This window comes from Trichomycterus rosablanca, chromosome 22 (genome assembly GCF_030014385.1).
Source record: "Trichomycterus rosablanca isolate fTriRos1 chromosome 22, fTriRos1.hap1, whole genome shotgun sequence".
NCBI classification, from domain to species: domain Eukaryota; kingdom Metazoa; phylum Chordata; class Actinopteri; order Siluriformes; family Trichomycteridae; genus Trichomycterus; species Trichomycterus rosablanca.
Window position 1 is genome coordinate 1,714,415 of NC_086009.1, and position 21,030 is coordinate 1,735,444.

At 41.5% G+C, this 21,030-nt stretch overlaps 1 protein-coding gene across 1 annotated transcript; it reads right to left on the reverse strand.

Annotated features, from left to right (window-relative positions):
- Nucleotides 1-1,704: 1,704 nt before the first annotated feature.
- Nucleotides 1,705-20,607, reverse strand: ppp1caa (protein phosphatase 1, catalytic subunit, alpha isozyme a). Its single transcript, XM_062984931.1, has 7 exons — nucleotides 20,155-20,607; nucleotides 8,510-8,641; nucleotides 5,924-6,154; nucleotides 4,592-4,696; nucleotides 4,005-4,228; nucleotides 3,574-3,708; nucleotides 1,705-2,499 (listed from the first exon to the last, which is right to left on the reverse strand). The coding sequence occupies exons 1-7, from the start codon at nucleotides 20,207-20,209 to the stop codon at nucleotides 2,386-2,388; spliced, it is 996 nt and encodes a 331-aa protein (XP_062841001.1). The 5' UTR covers nucleotides 20,210-20,607; the 3' UTR covers nucleotides 1,705-2,385.
- Nucleotides 20,608-21,030: the final 423 nt, after the last annotated feature.

The window sequence follows — 21,030 nt, forward strand, 5'->3', positions numbered from 1 at the left end:
TTTAATGTACCAGTTACTGCAAACCTTTGTTTATGCCTTTTTGGAGACAATTTGCATTTTCCAATTGAAATAGCAACACATTCGTAGTGAAACCAGAAGCAATTTGCATGAGAATGTATTACTTGTCTTTTTTCGTTGTTTATGCTTAGGAAAACATTGTTTAATTAATGTTTGGACGTTAGAGGTCAAAAGACACCATGTGTGTGAATTTGAAGTGGACATTTGACACTTTAAAATGTGCAATTTTAATATTCAGAGAGCATCAAAAAAGACTTTATTCAGTCTTACTTCCAAATGATTTTGTATTGAAAGTCCAAGATGGTGTTAAAAAGGAAAAAACCCTAAACATCAGAACATTAAAATTCACTGCAATTGTTTTAAATCCAGCCTTACAGCTTTAAAAATAAAAGGTAGCAGTGGTATATGTGGAATGGATGTGCTGAGAACACATCACCAGTGTTTCATAAACACAGACGTGTGTGTGTGTCACTTATTTCTGAGGAACCTCGACGGACCAGAAGCTTAAATTATACTGATAAAATATAGTGATCAGAGAAGGAACCCAAAACCATGGATGGTTGATAGTGCAGTACATGTAAAATGATTGTTAGGGGTGATTTCAGTAGCAATTTATTATGTTAAATATACATCTTATTATATTCATGTTTAACATATTGAGTTATTTAAAATGCTTAATCCCACTGTTGGTCGTAAGCACAGCAAAAACTGAAGCTAAACACTTTAATACGAGACAGCAGGTGACGCTGTGGCTCGATGATTTGATGCCTACAGCTGGTGGAGTGAAACGTGTGATGTGTGAGTAATTGTAACAGCACTAACACACAAGATTTGTAACCAGGAGAGAAAAATACAAGCAAACATGCATAAGTGTTCATTTTGCATCCTTATTCTCATGTGTTTGTGCTCTGTGAGTAATTGGAACACTCGGTACAGATGCCACTGTCCACAGTCATGTGTCCCTAATGATCCAGAAGCTTCTAGTTTTTGTTTGTTTGAATGATTCTTGAATGTATTCAGGTAGCACAGCTGCATATCACCATGATCCAGACGTTTACAAACATGATTTGTAGGTTTTGTAGCCGTTTTGGATTGGCACCCAGTATTTGTGAGGAAACCAGACCTACCGCGACCTCAAACATCATAAAGGCACTTTCTACACCCCTGCATGGATTTGTTTTAATTATTTAATCACAAAAACAGTTGCAGAAATCACTGAAACCCCAAAACTGCCATGAAATATACACCAATGTATTTTTAAAACTGTACATCTTAACCTTCGTGAAAAACAGTGGATTGATGGGTTCAGAATTTGAATAAGTGCTTTGGTTTGAGTTTTATAAATAAGGTGTAGATATCTGAAAACGTTCTGCTTCTCTACATTTATTCGGCAGGCAAAAGCGAGGAGGCAATGGCAGGTAAATGTATTTAGGTCTAACCCCAGATCCAGTGCATTAAAGCCCTCGGAGGACCGAAGATTCATACCCAGAATTACACGCAAACAAGTCTAGAAAAACCCTGAAACTACTATAAAAGATCAGTTATTCAGGTGAACTGGACGGCCACGTGATCGTTTCTCTTTAAATCTGACTATGAAGCCACCTTGGTTCTAAATAATAAATGTAAAGCACTGCTGGCAGAGGTGAATAGATTTAAAGGGTAAGACATCAATGACAACACAGCACGTTTAAACAAACAGTTCTCTTTATTGATAATTCTCAAAAAAGAGACTAAAAAAAGAACAAACACAAAATAAGCATGAAAGATCAAAGCGTCATTGTGATTCATCTACAAATAAAAGGAGGGAGAGAAAAAAAAAAAAAACAGTTAACATGATTGTTTCTCAGATGTGAAATCTGGTTCTCTAAATGGAAATTTTGCACCTGTATTCAGCTCTCTGGCTCTCACAGCTTTACTGCACATCCAGCGTCTCCCTGTATTTATAATATCAGTATAAGAGGCTGTGTGTGTGTGTGTGTGTGTGTGTGTGCACGCGAGTGTGTGTGTGTGCGTTGCAGTTCATAATCAGACTGGCTCTAGAACAGGACGTGCAGTCGTGTGATCAGCGTTAGAACAGCACGAGGCCAGGGCCTGGAAAACGTCTTTCACCCATCTCTACTAGAAACGCAGAAAGACAGGATGAGGAAGATGGGAGGAAGGACGAACACGAGAGAATAAAAGAAAAACCCACTCACTCAATCACATTAATGTACAGGAACACTCATACCATCGATGAGAAACGAAAGAGAGCTAAAGCGTAAGTATTTGAACCCTGGGTACTGTTTGGAGAGAGAGAGAGAAGGAAGCAGCAGGGAGGTAGAGAGTCAGGGGCAGGGTCAGTGGGGGTGTCGGGGGATCCAGCGAGTGCTATTTCTTGGCTTTCCCGCCCTTGGCGGAGTTGCGTGGCGGGGTGACCGGACGGCCCGAGCCCACTCCTCCTCCTCCGTACTGGTACAGCTTCTTGTCGGCAGGTTTGAGGATCTAACAGAAAGAGAGAGAGAGCGGGTGATTGAGCATGCTCTTCTTAAGAGCTTCCAATTATAGACACACACCCACACACACATGCAGAAAGAGAGAAGCACACAGACTGTAAAGCTTCACTGCGCTCACACACACACACACACACACACACACACACACACACACACACACACACACACACACACACACACACACACACACACACACACACACACACACACACACACACACACACACACACACACACACACACACACACACACACACACACACACACACCCCTACAGACGAGCAGGAGGCCCACGTGCACAGTAAATAGGTCAGCTTGGTTATGGTCAGCTCCAGCAGTACACACTTAAGCACTGATAAAGGCAAACCCAATATCCTAATTTGATCCTGCTGAGAACGCTGAAAGGATTTGGAGGTTTATGGGTGGACTGGTATGATGTTTGTGTCTGTTTATTGTGTCATCTTTATATTTTGGGTCTATTTTATATTTTGATAGCTGTGCGGTAGGTTCAATTGTTCTTGTATCGTCGTGGTTGAATTTCTTTTATCGTCTTTGTACATTTGGGGCATTTTATCAGGATGTGTTTTATTGTAACAGGTAATCAAAGCTAGCTGATGTTAAAACAAAGTATGTCCACTCACTTTTCTATGTTTATAAGTCCAAGTATTTATACATACTCATATCTGTATGTGTATAATTGCACTGCATAGAATAGTATAACCACCTCCCAACACACACACACACCATTGTAGGACAGGGGTGGCCTAGTGGGAAGAGTGTTGGACTATCAATTAAAAGGTTTAGAATTAGAATGCCAGGCTTGCCATTCAACCCCTGTTAAGCCCTTGAGAAAGACCCTTAACCAACCCTGTCTGCTCCAGGGGCACCATATAATGTCAGACCATGCACTCTGACCAAAAATAAAGCTGACATATGCGGCAAAAGTAGAATTTTATTGTACTGTACATGTGTATATTCTATTCTATTTCAAATAACAAAAGCAAATGATGCAGGAATAAAGGTGACAGCAAACACACACATGCGCGCACACTATGATTCTTTACCTGGAATGAGCACATGAGCGTTTCGTCGACACTCATCATGGCCCCGGCGTTATCGAACTCTCCGCAGTAGTTCGGAGCAGAGAACAGAGTGACCAGCTGCCTTTTAGCAAAGAACTCGTAACCGTCCTCCACCACCTGCAGAACAAGCCAGAGCTTTAACATGGATTCAGAGCAGAGATGATCACACAGCCGCCTGCACTGGAAAAAGCCTCAAAAGCAGCTCAATGAAACTCTCCGGTTCAGAGAAAGCTCTGCGATGTGCGCTTTGATCACAGCAGAGACCATGTTGTTCTAAATCTTTATTCTTAAGCAAGACAGAACAGAGACCAGTAAAGTGGACGGCATGTTTTACTGTTTATCCTCATCCAGATAGATTACTTAGTAAGTACAACTCAAACGTTCAAAAGCTAAAAGTGGAAGAGAATTCAGACCTGATGTGCCCTGCATATGAGGTCCATGTCGTGTTTGTGTAGAAATTTGGCCACCACGTCGGCGCCGAAGGTGAAGGAGACGCCGCGGTCGTTCTCCCCCCAGCCGAGCACGTCTTTGTCGGGATCGGCCCACAGCAGGTCGCACAGCAGACCCTGATCGGGGACGTCCGTGGGGCGCATCACTCGCCGTACCTGCTCCATAGACTGCAGGTCTGGAGAGAGGCCTGCAGGAGACCAGAAGGGGTCAAGCAAACACTTACACGCATGATGGAGACTGAAAGCACTGGAACACACAGGGTCAGTCTTAAGGCTCGTAAGAGACGTCAGGGGACTGGGCAAAGCGTTCCCATCAACAACCAGCAATTCCAGCTTCCGTCGTCATATTACGTGAACAAAACCGTCTACGTCAACTAAAACAAAGCGATAAAGCATGAGCCTCTCATCTCAGCCGTTCCTGCCGTCGGTACCTCTGTACTGTGAACAGATACGGAACGATTCGATTGTAAAATACACTCAACAAGCCAGAAGTAAAAGTCTCAGACGTTATTCCCTCTTACGTTAGCGGGAGAAAGAGAATCCGCTCTCACCTCCATGGCAACAGAAGATTTTCTCGTCTACGATGGCAGCCACGGGTAAGCAGTTGAAGCAGTCCGTGAAGGTCTTCCACAGCTTAATGTTATACCGTCTCTTACCTTGTGGGAAATGGGGAAAAAACTCCAGTGAGTAAAAAAAAAAAAAAAAGGTGTGTAGTAGTAGCAAGAAATACTCTCATATTGATCTTGTCTATTTACTACCCTGGTTGAAACACTACAAATTCGCATTTTTGTGGTTTCTTTACGAGTATTAATGTAAAACATAAAATAATACCACACCCTGGATACAACATTTTTAACTTCCTACCCTCCGGCAGGTGCTACAGAGCCCTACACGGACCTGGTGTTTACATGCCACACCGCACTTACACTATTGTATTCACTCACCCATCCACATAACTGAATTCAGGTGTTCCGATCACTTCCATGGCCACAGGTTTATAAAATCAAGTACGTACGCATGCAGACTGCTTCTACACACATTAGTGAAAGAACGGGTCGCTCTCAGGAGCTCAGTGAATTCCAGCGTGGTACCGTGATGCCGCCTGTACAACGAGTCCGGTCGTGAAATTTCCTCACTAAATACTAAATATTCCACAGTCGAATGTCGGTGCTATTATAACAAAGTGATTGGGAACGACGGCAACTCGGCCACCAAGTGGTACCACGTAAAATGACAGGGCGGGTCAGCGGATGCTGAGGAACATGGTGCGCAGGGGTCACCGACTTTCTGCAGAGTCGATCGCTACAGACCTCCAAACTTCACGTGGCCTTCAGATGAGCTGAAGAACAGTGTGTAGAGCTTCATGGAACGGGTTTCCACGGCCGAGCAGCTGCATCCGAGCCTCGCATCACCGAGCGCAATGCAAAGCGTCTGATGCGGTGGTGTAAAGTCGCCCTCGGCTTGCTCAACGGGGGTTTTTTGTATCTGTTGGTCCTGGATTTTGTAAAGTTGCTTTGAGACAATGTCTATTGTAAAAAGCGCTATATAAATAAAGTTGACTTGACTTAAAGCACGCCGCCACTGGACTCTAGAGCAGTGCAGACGTGTTCTCTGGAGTGAAGCATCACGCTTCTTTTCACGGTTGCCAGGAGAACGGTACCCGTCTGTCTGCATTGTGCCGAGTGTAAAGTTTGGTGGAGGGGGGATTATGGTCTGGGGGTGCTTTTCAGGAGTTAGTTCCAGTGAAAGGAACTCTCAATGCAATGTATGTAGAACAGTCGTGGACAATCCTGTATCTCACTCAGCTCACGTGCACAGAGCAGCTCGTCACTGATAATGTGTTTGTGCTGCGATGTTTCAGCACAATTAAATTCACTACTCACACTCGTCGTAAAAGCCGTAGATGCGGTTGATGGACGCGCACTCGTGGTTGCCGCGCAGCAGGAAGAAATTCTCGGGGTATTTGACCTTGTAGGCCAGCAGGAGGCAGATGGTCTCCAGTGACTGCTTCCCTCGGTCCACGTAGTCGCCCAGGAACAGGTAGTTACTCTCGGGAGGAAAACCTCCGTACTCGAAGAGCCGCAGCAGGTCGTAATACTGACCGTGGACGTCACCTGTACGGCAGAGGGAGCGGGTCAGTGGTTAGTCCTGTAGTTAATCATGATGAAGCAACAAACAAGTCATGTTGAGACACTGATTCTTCCCTGGTACTGAACTTTCCTTTGTGTTTATTGAGCAGTGTTAAATCATTGTACTCCGACTGGATCTCGGATTACTCCTGCTTATGTCTGCTTTCCTCAGTCACTTTTGTTTATTTGTTTCTTGAGCGGTTTTGCTGGGCTTTATAAACAAACAAACCTTGCTTTTGCAGTAAGAAAAATTCTGCACGGTTCTACAGAAGCGGTATGACTTCTGTTGTCACACATTTGCTCGTGGAACGCTCAGATAAACGCATCTTGCAGTGCACCCGCTGCCGCTGATAGAAAAAGGCAAGAAATCCTGTCTGTGCTGCACATCCCGTTAACGTGACTGAACAGCGTAGTAGTGAACTGTCAATCAAGCAAAATCTGCTTCCCTGTAACGACCCCCACTGCAGCACACTTTCAAATACCGTCGCTACTGCTGCTGTTCTACACCTCAAAACGAACCACACAGGATCAATAATCAGCCGGAGCAACAGATTTTTTCTTATGTTTGGGAATTAGTGATGAAGACCAGCTGATGAATTTATTTATTTAAGTTTTAACGCCACGTTTAACACATTGGTGTCATTTAATGGCAGTAATAGGAATTATGTATGTGTCTTCATATTTTGGTCCATATTATATGTTCATTTTTATTTTTATGGTTGCAAGGTAGGTTAAAAGTCTTCTTGTGTTGTCTTGTGTGAGAGTCTCTTTGATAGTTTCTGGCATGTGTGCTTGTTCTCTTTAGTGTATTTTGGGCATTCTATCATCAAGATGTGTTTTACTGATCTAGGTGTTTGGCAGGTTTCACAAGTTGGGGGGTTTTCTCCTTTTATCAGGTGTTGGTGGGTTATTCTGGAGTGGACCAGCTGATGAAAGCTTGCATAATTATAATTCTTCTGGGGCTCCAGTTACTAAATGTGGTTGTTTTAGAGTGTAATATTAGTTTTACTCTTATCTGCAAAAAAAAAAATCGTTGGAACTAAAATTAGGTTTCAAAAAGCATTTCTACACAGTTTTACCTTTTAAAGTTCAACCCAAAGGGTCATAATTCAGCAACACGCATTAAACTGGTAAAACTGAGTCCAGGTCTATTTCGGATTTAACTATTACCTTGTGAACAAAGTCACATTTACAAGTGGAATCCTAAAGAAGTATATTGCAAATATGTCAAATCTTTATTTAGCTGGAAAAAATGCTTTTATTTATTTATTAGGATTTTAAAGTCACGTTTTCAACTTTGGTCCCATTCATGACACAACAGGTAATTACAGGTTACCCATGGTCCACCAGTTTAAGTTCAATTTCAAACACCCTCACGGCCAATTTTGTATCCCCAATTCACCTATTTTGCATGCCCTTGTACTGTGGGAGGAAACTGGCACTCCACCTGCGAATCAAACCCAGGATCTTCTCACTGTAGGGTGACGGTGCTACCCTCCGTGCCACCCAATGACCTGAATGTATTTTCTCTACCGCTGCTGACCCTGACGGAGGAGCGAGCTCAAAATCTCAGCACTAGTGGGTTGGCGTGTTTTACCGCCGCTGTTTGAACACCCGGGCAGCATTTATTCACATGAGATAAACTTAAGCAAATTACAGATCTACTGCACTGGTATTTGAATGAATAAACCAGAGTAAGCGTTTCTGTCGTCCTGATCTAATTAAAAGGAAAGAAAAACCCATTTGCTTTTCAAGAGGAACTAAAAAAGCAGCAGCATCATTTCCCACAGCTGTGCTTCCCTGACAGCCGGAGCACTGGCATGTACAAGCTTTCAATGCCTTCAAAACATGCACAGCCAAGCACTGGCAGCCTGTGTAAGGACACCGGACAAATTAAAATCACTGCTAAACTGCTGAGCCGGTGAGAACGACATTGCTTAGAAGAGAATTTGCAATATTTACACACAAAAAAGCAAACATTTCAGTTTGATCACTCAGCAGCAGCTAAAGCTCGTGTGTGTTAATGGTTCGACGATAGCCACATCACGTACACACACATTATTCAGCTTCATTTTCTATTAAAGCTACAAATGATGCATGTAAAAATGTATAACTGAACAGAATAAGACACTACGGTGAGAGAGAACGAACGCTGCAGGCTTTACTAAAGTCCAGAGCACAGATCAGCCTGCGGCGAGCGCTTCATCTGTCCATGCGTCCCCGGCGGCGACGGCTGCAGCTGTCCCACAGCGTCTGCCCTGCGCGGCAGCTGACGCAGAGCCGATGAAAGCCGGTCCTGTTGCGTCACGGGATCCTCGAGTCTCACGGTGTGGCACTCACCGCAGATTTTAAGCGGCGCCTCCAGCTCCAGCAGGATGGGCTGGCTGAGGAAGATTTCGCGGGATTTGAGGCAGAGGCCGCGGATCTCGTTCTCGGTCAGCTGGACGTTCTTGCCTGGCCGGGAGCCCTTAACTGCAAACAGGAAGGGAAGAGGAAGAGGGGAAGAGGGGGAGATAAGTGAGGAGCGGAATATCAGGCAGGAAACAACTGAACGTCGAGTAAAACTAAACGCTAGCTGAATTAATCCTTGTATATTTAAACGGAGACAAAAAAACATTGCAGTAATTCAGGGATAATTCATTAATTATTCAGCAGTTTAACTAATTAACATGCAAGAATGAGATTCACAGACAGAACCAATTCCAAACAGCTTCACAATTGCTGCACGAGCACAAGTTAAGTATTATCGATTATTACTATAATAATACCAGCAGCGTTGTTTATTTGTGCTCAGGTGGCACAGTGGTAACACACAAGCAAACCAAGTTGACATCAAGCTCACACATTCGAATCTCAGCTCTGCTACCGGCAGGCTGGGCACTTGGGTGGACAATGACTGGCTTGCTCGATTTCTTGTTTGTTTGTTTATTAGGATTTTAACGTCATGCTTTACACTTAGTGTTTGATATTGAACTTGTGAATTAATGAATCTTGTGGACAATTTTGTATCTCCAATTCACCTCACTTGCACGTCTTTGGACTGTGGGAGGAAACCGGAGCTCCCGGAAGAAAACCCACACAGACACGGGGAGAACATGCAAACTCCACACAGAAAGGACCCGGACCGGCCATCTGGGGATCGAACCCAGGACCACCTTGCTGTGAGGCGACAGCGCCACCCGCTTAGCCACCGTGCCGCCCTCGATTTCTTGTCGATTGCCGTCCCGACACGCTGGGGTCATTTATACGACGGTACTCGAGCTGCTTCTTCACTTTGTGTCATTTAAAACGAATTATAAAAGATGTTTTAGATTTAAATATGTTCAAAAATTCATTATTTTCCCTGGTGCTGTAGATTGAAGCACATTTCGTGTCTCATCGTCATTAAAAAACCTCAAATCGTCTTTCTTCGATTTCTTGTAATGATTGCACAGACGGGCAAAATAAAAATGTTTGTTTATTTATTTAGGCCGTGTTTACACAGTGGTTATATTCACATATTTCAATTTATACTCCTTATCAAGAGTAGTTCCTTAGATGCGCCCTTTTAGACCAATCTTTCCCAAAATGTGATTAATAATTTCACTCATAGTATCAGGAACTGCTATACATCATCGCTGCTGTAAATATTTAGAAGATTCAGTTAGTATGTGTGTGACAGAACCAGGTATATCAGGCGGGATCTCATATAAACCACCTGATCAATTTGTTTTTCCAGCTGTGTTTATATTATATATATAAAATACGCAGGCTGGGGTGTGAATGTATGTGCTGATATATCAAAACAGCGTTTAATTGTCCGATATGCAAAATACATGCGTAGAATCATGCACTACGTCTTCAAACGGATATCAAGCGCACAGACAAAGCCGAGGTAACTGAACCTCCTGACGAACAACAGACCGAAGCGATAAGGGTAGTTCCTACAATGAGAACTACAATATATTTAGAAAAAACAAGAGCAAAAGCATAAAATGATAATATGCATGTTAGTCATCACACCAACGCCTACATGAGTATGCTAAGCCGCACACAAACGAGCACGTCAGCTGCTCGCTGCAGTAAGCGCAGCTGAGGAGCAGCCAGAGACGAGATGCAGAAATTTCAGCTTCTTGTTTGCACGTCTAGATTTCTTATAACAGGGATGTAATGAATCTACGCAGAGCCACGACGGTTAGCAGTGTTGCATGTTGCAAAAGGGTTAAAGGTTTAAACTACAGTTTGGGTACAGCTGCGTAAAATGAATCTATCGATCTAATGATTAACAATCAAAACGGATATAATTCTGATACTGAAATTTGAACAGACGTGAATATTCATTTGGGTTTTTTACGCCATGTTAGACACACGTACATCATTTAATGGCAGAGCCGGGTATTATATGTGTACTTTATCTTGTCTTTATACTTTGGTCCATTTTATATTTTCAATAAATATACTTATAAGCAGCCTGGTGGCTCAGTTATTTAGACGTTGTGTTTACACAGTGGTTATACTGACGTCAGGAAGGGTATGCAACTGTTATCTGTCAGTCTACAGTCCTTGTCAAGTGTTGTTCTCATATGTTGTTCATTTAGAAGCACTTTTAGGCCATGCACAATCAAAAAAAAAAAAAGGCTAACTGGATTAATGCATAATATTTTACTCACTTTAAACCTAAATACGTTTTGATCGGACACTCCGAGGTTGCCAATTAACATACACGCGTACATATTAATCTGAATCTGATATGACGTGCATGTTTAGCGTTACCCAGACAGCATCCTGTCGGCGCCTCGTGCGTCGCATCAGTTCTACAGAATGCACGACCCGCACCCACATCCACACCTCCACTCGCTCTCGCAGGCATGCAACCGAACGCGAATGCAGAATTTACAGAGCATCTGTATGCGGCGCACACAGCAGCTCGAGAGAGAAAACGGCGCAGAGTTCAGCTCCGGCTGACCGAGTCGAATCGTTACGGCATGTGGGAGGCCGAACATGCAGCTTTACAGAAATAACCGTGTGGGATCCTAAAAGTTTCATTCCTGGATGAAGTGAAATACGTCACTGCCTGCACATTCATGACCAGATACGAGTTTCTCAACCAGTGAAACACAAACCAGGTCTCATGAATCTCCAGGCTGCTCGAACTGTGCATGTCAGACACACAGGGAAGCTTGTTTATTTAAAATCTACATAAGCGACTACTATTCGTGACAGAACGGGTAGTTACTCATTACACAAGATTCATCAGTTCACAAGGTTATATCGAACACAGTCAAGGACAATTTAGTATCTCCAATTCGTCTTTGGAGTGTGGGAGGAAGCCCACGCAGACACGGGGAGAACATGCAAACCACACAGAAAGGACCCGGACCGCCCCACCTGGGGATCGAACCCAGGACCTTCTTGCTGTGAGGCGTCAGTGCTACCCACTTGGCCAAAATAGCTTCAGACAATACAGGATTTCATTTTGACGTTTGAGCACAAAAACAAACTACTGATCTGTCTGAAGTTGTTTTCACATGGATTAAAACCTCAAAAAATAAAAAGAAAGCATTGCAATGTTCCTGAGAATAAAAACAGGCCAAACAGGATCAAGTGCGCTCATTGCTGCTCGTTACTGTGACGAACCTGCTTTTTTAGGAGGGAGGAGCGACAAATTTATAGCTCTCGTAGATTACGATGAATTTCTGATAAGATCTGAATGTTTGAAATAAAACCAGTTTAAAATCTTCCAAGAAATCTATCGACTTTTTAGGTGTGGCCCAGTTTTTTTGGCGAAGAATGTACATCTCTGGCTTTACTACAGGCATCTATAATACCACTGAGATAAATCTGATTACAGACTTACACCAGCATACAAATTCATATTATCAGATTTATTAAGTTACAAGTAAACCAGACATTTGTTTGTTTGAATTTTAACACCAAGTTTATTTATTTATTACAATTTTAACATGTTTTACACACTTTGGTTACATTCACGACAGAACCGGTAGATTCATCAGTTCACATGTTTAATATCAAACACAGTCATGGACAATTTTGTATCTTCAATTCACCTCACTTGCACGTCTTTGGACTGTGGGAGGAAGCCCACGCAGACACGGGGGAGAACATGCAAACTTCTGTGAGAAAGGACTCCCCACCTGGGGATCGAACCCAGGAACTTCTTGCTTTGAGGCGACAGTGCTACCCACCGAGCCACCCTATATTATGTTCGAGTCTGCTTAAAACATCTCGTGTGTGTAATTTATATTTTCATTTTTATGGTCGTGAGGTTTAAACTAACCAGACGTTTATTGCCTGATGAACACACAACCAAGAAACGGAAAGAACAGGTTTCATCTCTCAAATAAATCTGATTAGACGGTAAACACGACTCCGGTGTGTCGGGTCAAGTACAACCGAGCACCGTACACGATGAAATGATCACGAGAACAAACGAACAAAGGCTGTGGGGATAGAAGAGCCAACAGATGGTGAACTCCGTGTTCCGTTTACTTTAGAAACGCGGGCCTTAGGAACAGACGAGCCCGAGGAAACCTGGAGAGTTTGGAGAGGCATTGTCCAAACAGACCATCGGTGGATACACAACACAGACATACAGCATCACTCACGGTGTCTGTAAGACCAGATACCCAGGGCACAAGCCGAGCAAGAGCATCTGATTTATCCACAGAATATATACACACAGCGGCGAAGTGAGGGAGAAGGTACCAGAGAGGTTTACTTGGAAGTACGAGCAGGGGTTAGTCACGGGTTAACATGGCCAGCTGCCCACAGCGCACATCCTCCACCCAAATCTGCAGTAAACTCGAGTGAATCAGTCGAGCGAAGTTTTAAATATAAAACTCCCAGGCTGAGAATAGAAGCTCTGATGTGAGTCACATATCCAGGTTGTTATGCAAGACAGAGGAGCTTAGTGGAATTTGGAACAGTGCATGTTTGTGTACAAAGACTTGATCCTACCAGCAGGGATTTCAGCATCGACGATTCCCAAACTATGGCACACGTACCACTGTTGGTACCTAAAGCTCCCCTAGGTGGTCACTGCAAATGCCCTTGGTATCACGGTGGGTCCGATTCACTGGGCAAAACGTCGCCGTACTACCGCAGCGCGGGTACACACGCATTCAAACACCCTCGCACACACTTCCAATACACAAACACACCAATTTCCAATGAAAATACATCACAAATGTTTCTTGGGAAACAGTTTTAGATCTGATAGGATCAGACACTTAACAAGAGAAAATCTCATTCCAATCATTTCAAATGTTTTAGGAACTACTCTCTTCTCACACTGTTCATTAATACAGGGTGGAAGTAGTTACTTCTGGTTTTATTTTTACTTTCGTATCAATTAACATCACCCATCTTGATCCGAGCCTGATCAGAAACACTGGGTGCCGGTCAGACACCCTGAACACGCCACTACTGGAGTCGATTTGTGATTTCAGAAGGTAGAAGGACAAAGCGCTGCACCGCACAGTGTTAAAAAGGGCGCTGTATACAGGACACTCGGTTCTGTTCGTGTAAAGTCAGTGCGAAAACTAAATACACCAGGTCTTAAGTTGTGGAAGCACACAGAGGCCCTCGTCACTGCAAAGCCAGATTAAAAATGGCTAAAGCTCCGACTCTAAAATTAACCGCCGTCGGCCAATAAGCAACGACAGAACACACAGCTGATTCCGTGCAGTCGGTAAACACACCTAATGGGAGCTGCAGTACCATGAACGTTACGTAAGGAAGAGAAATCCCACTTAATGCTCGTCACAAGCCCAACCCCAGCTAATTGGTTTTGTACTGTGACATGTCACACGGACGTCCATGTGAACGCTTACAAACACACTCAATAAAAAAAAAATCGATCATGTTTAAGTAATAGCAATTTGGCATATAATATTAATCAGCTGTGACCTATCACTATATTTGATGTGCACACTAAAGATTTAGAAACTTGATGCTATTGCTTATTTAATCTAAAGAGACGTAATGTAATTTATTGTGAATATAAGGGATGATGGAAATCTATTTAAAATGGCATTTTAACCATTTATTCAACAGCTGATGCTGGATTCCAGTTGAAAGAGAAATGAACGTTTTAAGCATAATTCTGGGTGATTAACTATATATAAATATAGATTATTTAAATTCTTCCTGTATCACCCACCCTGTTGCTTACTCTACTGGTATATCTTTTGGCCACTGTATAATTTATATATGCACAGTGCATTTGTGCTACACCTTACTTACATGTTGTGCATTTGTATTCATTTTTCTTCCTTGTTCGACTACTGGGGGACAAACATTTCCCTTGGGATGAATAAATTATCTGTATCCATCTATCTATCCATCTTGTGGAGGTGAAATATGTGGTATACATCTCTATATGCAACATTCTGCTTTACTTATTAATTTAATAGTAAGAAGAACTATTAATGACAGTGGATCTAGTCCAGATAAACTAGTATTAGCTTATACAAACATAGTGAACGACAGACACTAGTGCAACAGTCCCATAGGAGTGAATTGCTAATAAGACTGGGAGATCAATACATCCTTGGCAGGGGATCTTTAGCTTTGCACAGTTCATGCAGGTAAACTTTAACCTGAAGAATACTGGAACTGTGATCGTTTACAAAACAAGGACTGGAAGTGCTCACTGTTCTACATGGAAAAAACAAGAGGAAAATAAGAGGGAACTAAGAACCAAGTAGCAGCGATGTGAACGTCTAACGGGGAGAATCATTCTGTGCATGCGTTGTTGAAATCATAAGTGACAGAACTACCGGGTATTATTGATTTATTTAGATGTTTTACACCGGGTGTACATAATGGATATATTCACGGAAGCGTAGATCATTTTAAGTGATTTCAGTTTATTTTATTATGTTGTTTTTTCCAATGCTTTTCAAGAAATATGTCTATTTTACTAGGCATTAAAATCACAAAAAGAAAAGCTTCTTAAGGTCAGTCTGAATTAGAGATGGACCGATCGGGGTTTTTGGCACCGATTCCGATCTCCTTTCAGGGACATCGGCCAATAGCCGATTCCGATCGGGGGGGATTGTTAGCAGTAAATAAACTTAAAAAGAGCCTCACAGTAAAGATAAACCGGAGCAGCGTGTGTGCGTGTTTGTGTGTGTGTGTTTGTGCCTTTAGAAGAGACGCTTTGTTCACAGTATCGCTATAAGTGATTCATTGATTCATGAGTTGATTCGTTTTTATGTGAAGCGTAAGTTTCTCTTCTCGGTTCTCTCTCCGTGTTTACTGTTATTAATTAAATGTCGTGGTTTTAAATAAACACCGGCTACTACAGAACATTCTGTGTGACTCTCTTACATTAAAAAGCTTCATTACACTGATATTACCACAGATCTGTAACCGAGTCAGACTCGTTCCGTCTAAGGAGCTAAAAGTTTTCTAAAAGTTCAGCAGATGATCCTGAACTAACGAATTTGGTAATGAATAAACTTTTGCCTCTGATTGGCTCTGTAACGTTTTCTGTTCTCACATCACAAGTAAGAACCGCTTACGATTTACCAAAGTGAACCAGGAGTTTATATAACGTGTTGATAGAATCGACTCAGATGTGACCGGGTTGAATTATCTTTTTAAAGTAAATATTACAATCAGCAAAATTACATCGTAAGAGCTTTCACGATGGTTTCTGTACGATGGTTGATGAATGGTGATGTGATGGTTGGTGCTTCGTAGCTCAAAGTCTGGATCAATCCACTGAGCTGTTAACTTAACATGGTCTTTATATATCACACCATCGGATCGGCTACATTTAGGAAATATCGCCGATCGCATATTTTGATTAAAAAATCGGCCGATACCGATTCGTAGCCGATCGATCGTCCCATCTCTAGTCTGAATGCATTTTAAACGACTGTCCACTCCTACGTTATTTTATCCACCTCTATTTAATATTGTGTTTACAGAATAAAAGAGAGGCATCCTCTAATGAACAACACCTTAGGCAGATGCCTTTATCTACTATGTCCAAAACCTGCAATACTAGCATAGGTGTGACCACAAAGAGCATCACTGCTTTTGTTTCTCATCATTCTCTTTGCGACAGGTTGAGCCGTTCTGCATTCTTCTCCTGTTTCTATGGCCAGCACCGTGTCTGTGGACGCCGGGTCGAACTTCTGGATCGCGTTAACACAGACATGAACCAGACCCGCTGCAACCCCGGCCAGGATTAAGCAATTAGATAACACAGGAGTTCACTGGATGTTGGAAGGTTTGCGAACAGGACAACCAACCATACAATTACTCACCCAAATCTAAGCCAAGCTAGCACAGCCAATCCACCTTCGGCATGTTTTCATGGGTACATTCTGAATGCTGAACTAGTTCTGCTCAGTGTTTGTTCATCCTGCTCTTCTATATTACACTCTCTGTTAAGCTGTTTTAATCAATAGTCATGTTTATTTATACAGAGCCTTCAAAGACATCGAGTGTCAGCCAAAGCATAAAGACTTGTTGAAAATGTGCATGCTTATTTTCTATATTATCTACTATCTTATATTAATCCACACATTTTCTTACATTTGCACTGTGGTTCACTTTATAATTCACTTTTAATTTATATTTTACAGCTGTTACTTACAATCTATACCAATATTAACTGAAATAACACCTCCATATGTACCCTCAGGTCCTGTTGTTGTGTGTTGTCTGAGTGGTGATTATTGTTGTGATTATACAGATACTTGTTTGCAAAATGTGAATCTCTGTAGTGTGTACTATTACTTTTGACTTTTGATTTATGTAACTTGCTACTGAGGCCTTAATTTCCTTCGGGATTAATAAAGAAATATATCTATCTATCTCAAATGTGCTAAAATTACATAAATACAATTATAAAGAATACCATTGTAAAGCCATACTGTGCTGTGCTGTGCATTGTAGCTTCCGTTTATTCTATCATTTGAGTTATGAGTGTTATTTACTGACTGCTGTGAAATGTGGCACTTGAATTTAGTAGGGCCCTAATTACAGTGTACGTTATTTATTGAGACTATAAAAATATATTGATTTTCTACATTAACCACCCCTGATAATATAACTAATATACACTGTTCACAAACTGCTACTTTCCCACCAAAACATTACATGGCATCAGGTCAGCCTGTTGGCTCAGCACAGGTAACAGGCAGACAGCCAGCGTAACCACTGCTTTAGTGTGTGTGTGTGTGTGTGTGTGTGTGTGTGTGTGTGTGAGAGAGAGATTTGTTCTCACTGAAGGAAAAAGGTTGAATTACATAAGGGGATATAAATACTGTTATCAGGCTTGTTTATTTTCCCGCCGTTGGCACACACCCTTCTCACGGCACCGAGATAAACAGAGCGAACTCCAATTCTGCCAACATAGGATGTTTTCCAACCCAGAACACACAAGGGGCCGGAGCTTTTGTGTGCGGTCTATGTAATACCATGGACCTTACCCCGTGGACTCACCCATGTACACCGTGCACCACCTACCAAATGTGTGTGCACCGAATTACGTAACAAATAAAATATTTAACATTTAATGTTTGTCTTTGTGAAACTCTTGACTCTATATTTACTTTGCAATAGAGAAGTTTGTAGCCAAGTCTTTATAAATGTCTTTTATTGACATACATTTCACTAAACATTGTGCACCTATACCTTACAGTGTCGGGGATTTAAACACCAGGCATAACATGAAACTAACGATCGGGGAACGCACATCAGTGCACCCTTAGTGCCACTTCCAAGCCCGGATTAACAGGAGGGTTGCGCCAAGAGGGCATTTAGAGTTAAAACTGTTAAAACAGATTCTAAGTCAAATCGGAAAACTTTATTACTTATTGTCAAAGTAAATTAATCCGTATCTTAATATACCTGCACTAACGTTGTTTTTTGATTGGCAGGTTTAGTTAGTGCTTGTAATAAACTGTTGGCTACTGACTTTATGAGATCTACATTCTGAATGCTGCACTAGTTTTGCGCCTGGTATTTCTGTTCATATTACTCTTCATTTCCACCATGTTCAGTACATTTCCCTGCTTATTATGAAATAAAATAAAGACTTGATATAAAACTGATTATTTATGGGACACTATAAGCGTACTGTCTAAAAAAAAATAGACTACATTCGTATCCCTACATGAAAGTACATTGAACTTGGTCATGTTCTTAAAACCAGTTTGAGATCCTTTTATCATTTTAGTTTAAATACCTGCTGGTATATTCTGGTCTGGATTAAGAGGGGTTTGGTTCTACTGTGAAACACTGGGGGCAAGGCAGGAATACTATTGTTAATAATATTTCAGTCTTACAAGCGTTTAATTTACTACAGGGCTAATTTGATTGCACTCATGCATGGAACAGAACATAGAACAGGTGTCTCTTATCAAGGTTGGGAAGAATACCCAAAAACGGCACCTTAAAAATTGCATCCGGGTGGTCCGACATGATGCAGATGCAATCATTTAAAAGCTTTTTTGAGGGTCACTGGCTTACATCTGATCCTAGCAGTATTTCTGAGCGATTTAGTCAGAACAGCAATATGTAAAAAGGCAGTGGTGGCTCAGTCTTGTGGCCTAGTGTTTAAGGTACTGAACTAGCAATCCAAAGGTCACTGGTTCAATCCCACTCCTGCCAAGTTGCCACTGTTGAGCCCTTGAGCAAGGCACTTAACCCTCAATCGCTTATACAGTCACAGTGCTGTAAGTCACTTTGGATAAAAGCGTCTGCTAAACGCAGAAAATGTAAAAGCCAGGAGGCTGCTGTTGGGCCCTTAACCCTTAACTGCTTTCATTGTATTCGGTCACAATTGTAAGTAGCTTTGGACAAAGGCTGTTCGTGTAAAAAGTGTAATCCGAGGTGCAGTCATAATCACGAACAATGAATTAGGAAGCCTACAAATACAAAGTTCAATGTTAACATGGAACTAAAAAAAAAGCCAGATTAAAATAAGTGCCTGAAGTATGAGGACAGTCATGACATGCAATATATCTACATTTAGATTTCGATTGGAATAAAAGTCAATAATTAGGTTTAACTACACAGTACACATTAATAATAATATAATACACTATATTAAAGACAAATTTCAGATCTCTGATCTGACAATAAAGTATTATCTATCTATCTAAAGACCAGTCGCTCTGTTTATACAACCCATTGGCTCAATATTGGCTGGTTTACATTTACATCTTCTGCATTTATCCAAAACGACTTACAGTAGTGTGACAGTATACTGTATAGTCTGAGCAATTCAGGGGTTAAGGGCCTTGCTCAAGGGCCCAACAGCAGCAACCTGGAAGTGGTGGGGCTTGAGCCGGCAACTTTTGGATAGTTTTACTAGTCCAGTACCTTAACCACTAGGCTACAACTGCCCTATAATACTTATTTATTATATAATACGGCATAGTCCAATGCAGCAGTATATAAATTAATTTAATTAAAGTTAAGACACCTTTACTCAATCCAACTCAATCTGTCGGATTTAAATTAAAGGAATAAAATGTTATGACAGACGAACTTTATTTTTATTTTTTATACACATTATAAAAAAAGCATTGATACATATTATCATAGAATTAAGATATGAAAGTATATCAAATGAAATATACAGCAGCATAGTTTTAAACTATATACAATACAATATATACAATATACAATAAATAGCAGCAGGAATATAAGGTATATAATAAATATAAAGGTATATCTATATGTGTATATATACACACTGGTATTTCAGCATGTTAAATCCAGAATAAACATAAGAATAAATCGTGTGTGTGCATTATAATGAGTAGAATTTGTTTTACAGTGAATGTGCTCAGGGGTGTGTAAACTTCTGCACAGACCTGAGTGTAACCATTTTATCTGTTTGATTATTTATCGTCATGTAAGATCGAATACTCGAGCCTAGACACATAGATATTAATATTTATTCCTTTATCTTCAAAATCGAGCCGAATTAAACGAATGAAGACGGAATTTCTCACCTTCCAGAAGCCGCTGTATTATGGAGTCGATGTTTAGTTTGTCCGGTTCAGCCATTTTACGTGGATACAGTCGTTTAATTCAAGCAGATCAGGTTTTTTTTCAGTCTTGATTAAATATCAGAAACGATTTCAAGAAAAAAAAAACACTAAACGATTCCCGAATAAACGCGGCTAACTCGTATAAAAAAGATTCCGCTGTTAAAATTCAAGCTTTGTTGTTCTGCTTAGCCGCTAGCTTAGCTTAGCTCAGGTGCTAGCTGGTAACATTTAGCTTAGCTGGACCGTCGTTAGCTTGTTAAATACCCGTATGAAGTATCAAACCAAAAAACGGTTTTACATAATACAAAAAAATATCCTATTAAATGATTAAATTCCCTCGTTTTGTCTCGTTTCAGTGTTTTTACGGATAAGAACTCGGCTGTAACGGTTCCTCTCTCTCTGAGGGACTTTAATAAAGAAGGACCGACCTACTCGAGCACCAGGCATTCGTTAAACTCGAGTTGAACTGTGATTGGACAGTGCATGAAGTTTAAACCGAATCTCTTAGCTCTCATTGGTCAGCTCACACGTCAGTCTCCACTCCTAAACCACGCCCAGGTTGTAGAGGTGTGACGTCAATGAACGGGGTGAAGAACTCTAGCGTTAAAGGGGCAGCGTGACGTTTCTGTAGCCTAGTTATTGTTCATGAAGAGAATGGACACGGTCGAGGTCGAGGTGGGACCTGTACCACCCAGGGACATCCTGAAAGACCCCGAACGAGAGCACTCAACACCCACTTACACCTAAAGCTAATTAAAGGCGGTTAATATACCACAGTCACTTTAGTATTATTATCCAAAATATAATATCTATTTAATTTCTAATTTCAACTGTATA

Coding starts and splice junctions, on each gene's coding strand:
- ppp1caa (XM_062984931.1), bottom strand. CDS start 20,209: ATGGCTGAACCGGACAAACTAAACATCGACTCCATAATACAGCGGCTT. Junction 4,697..5,923: donor CTACGGCTTTTACGACGAGT/GTGAGTAGTGAA, acceptor ATTTCCCACAAG/GTAAGAGACGGTATAACATT. Junction 4,229..4,591: donor AATCTTCTGTTGCCATGGAG/GTGAGAGCGGAT, acceptor GGTCTCCTGCAG/GCCTCTCTCCAGACCTGCAG.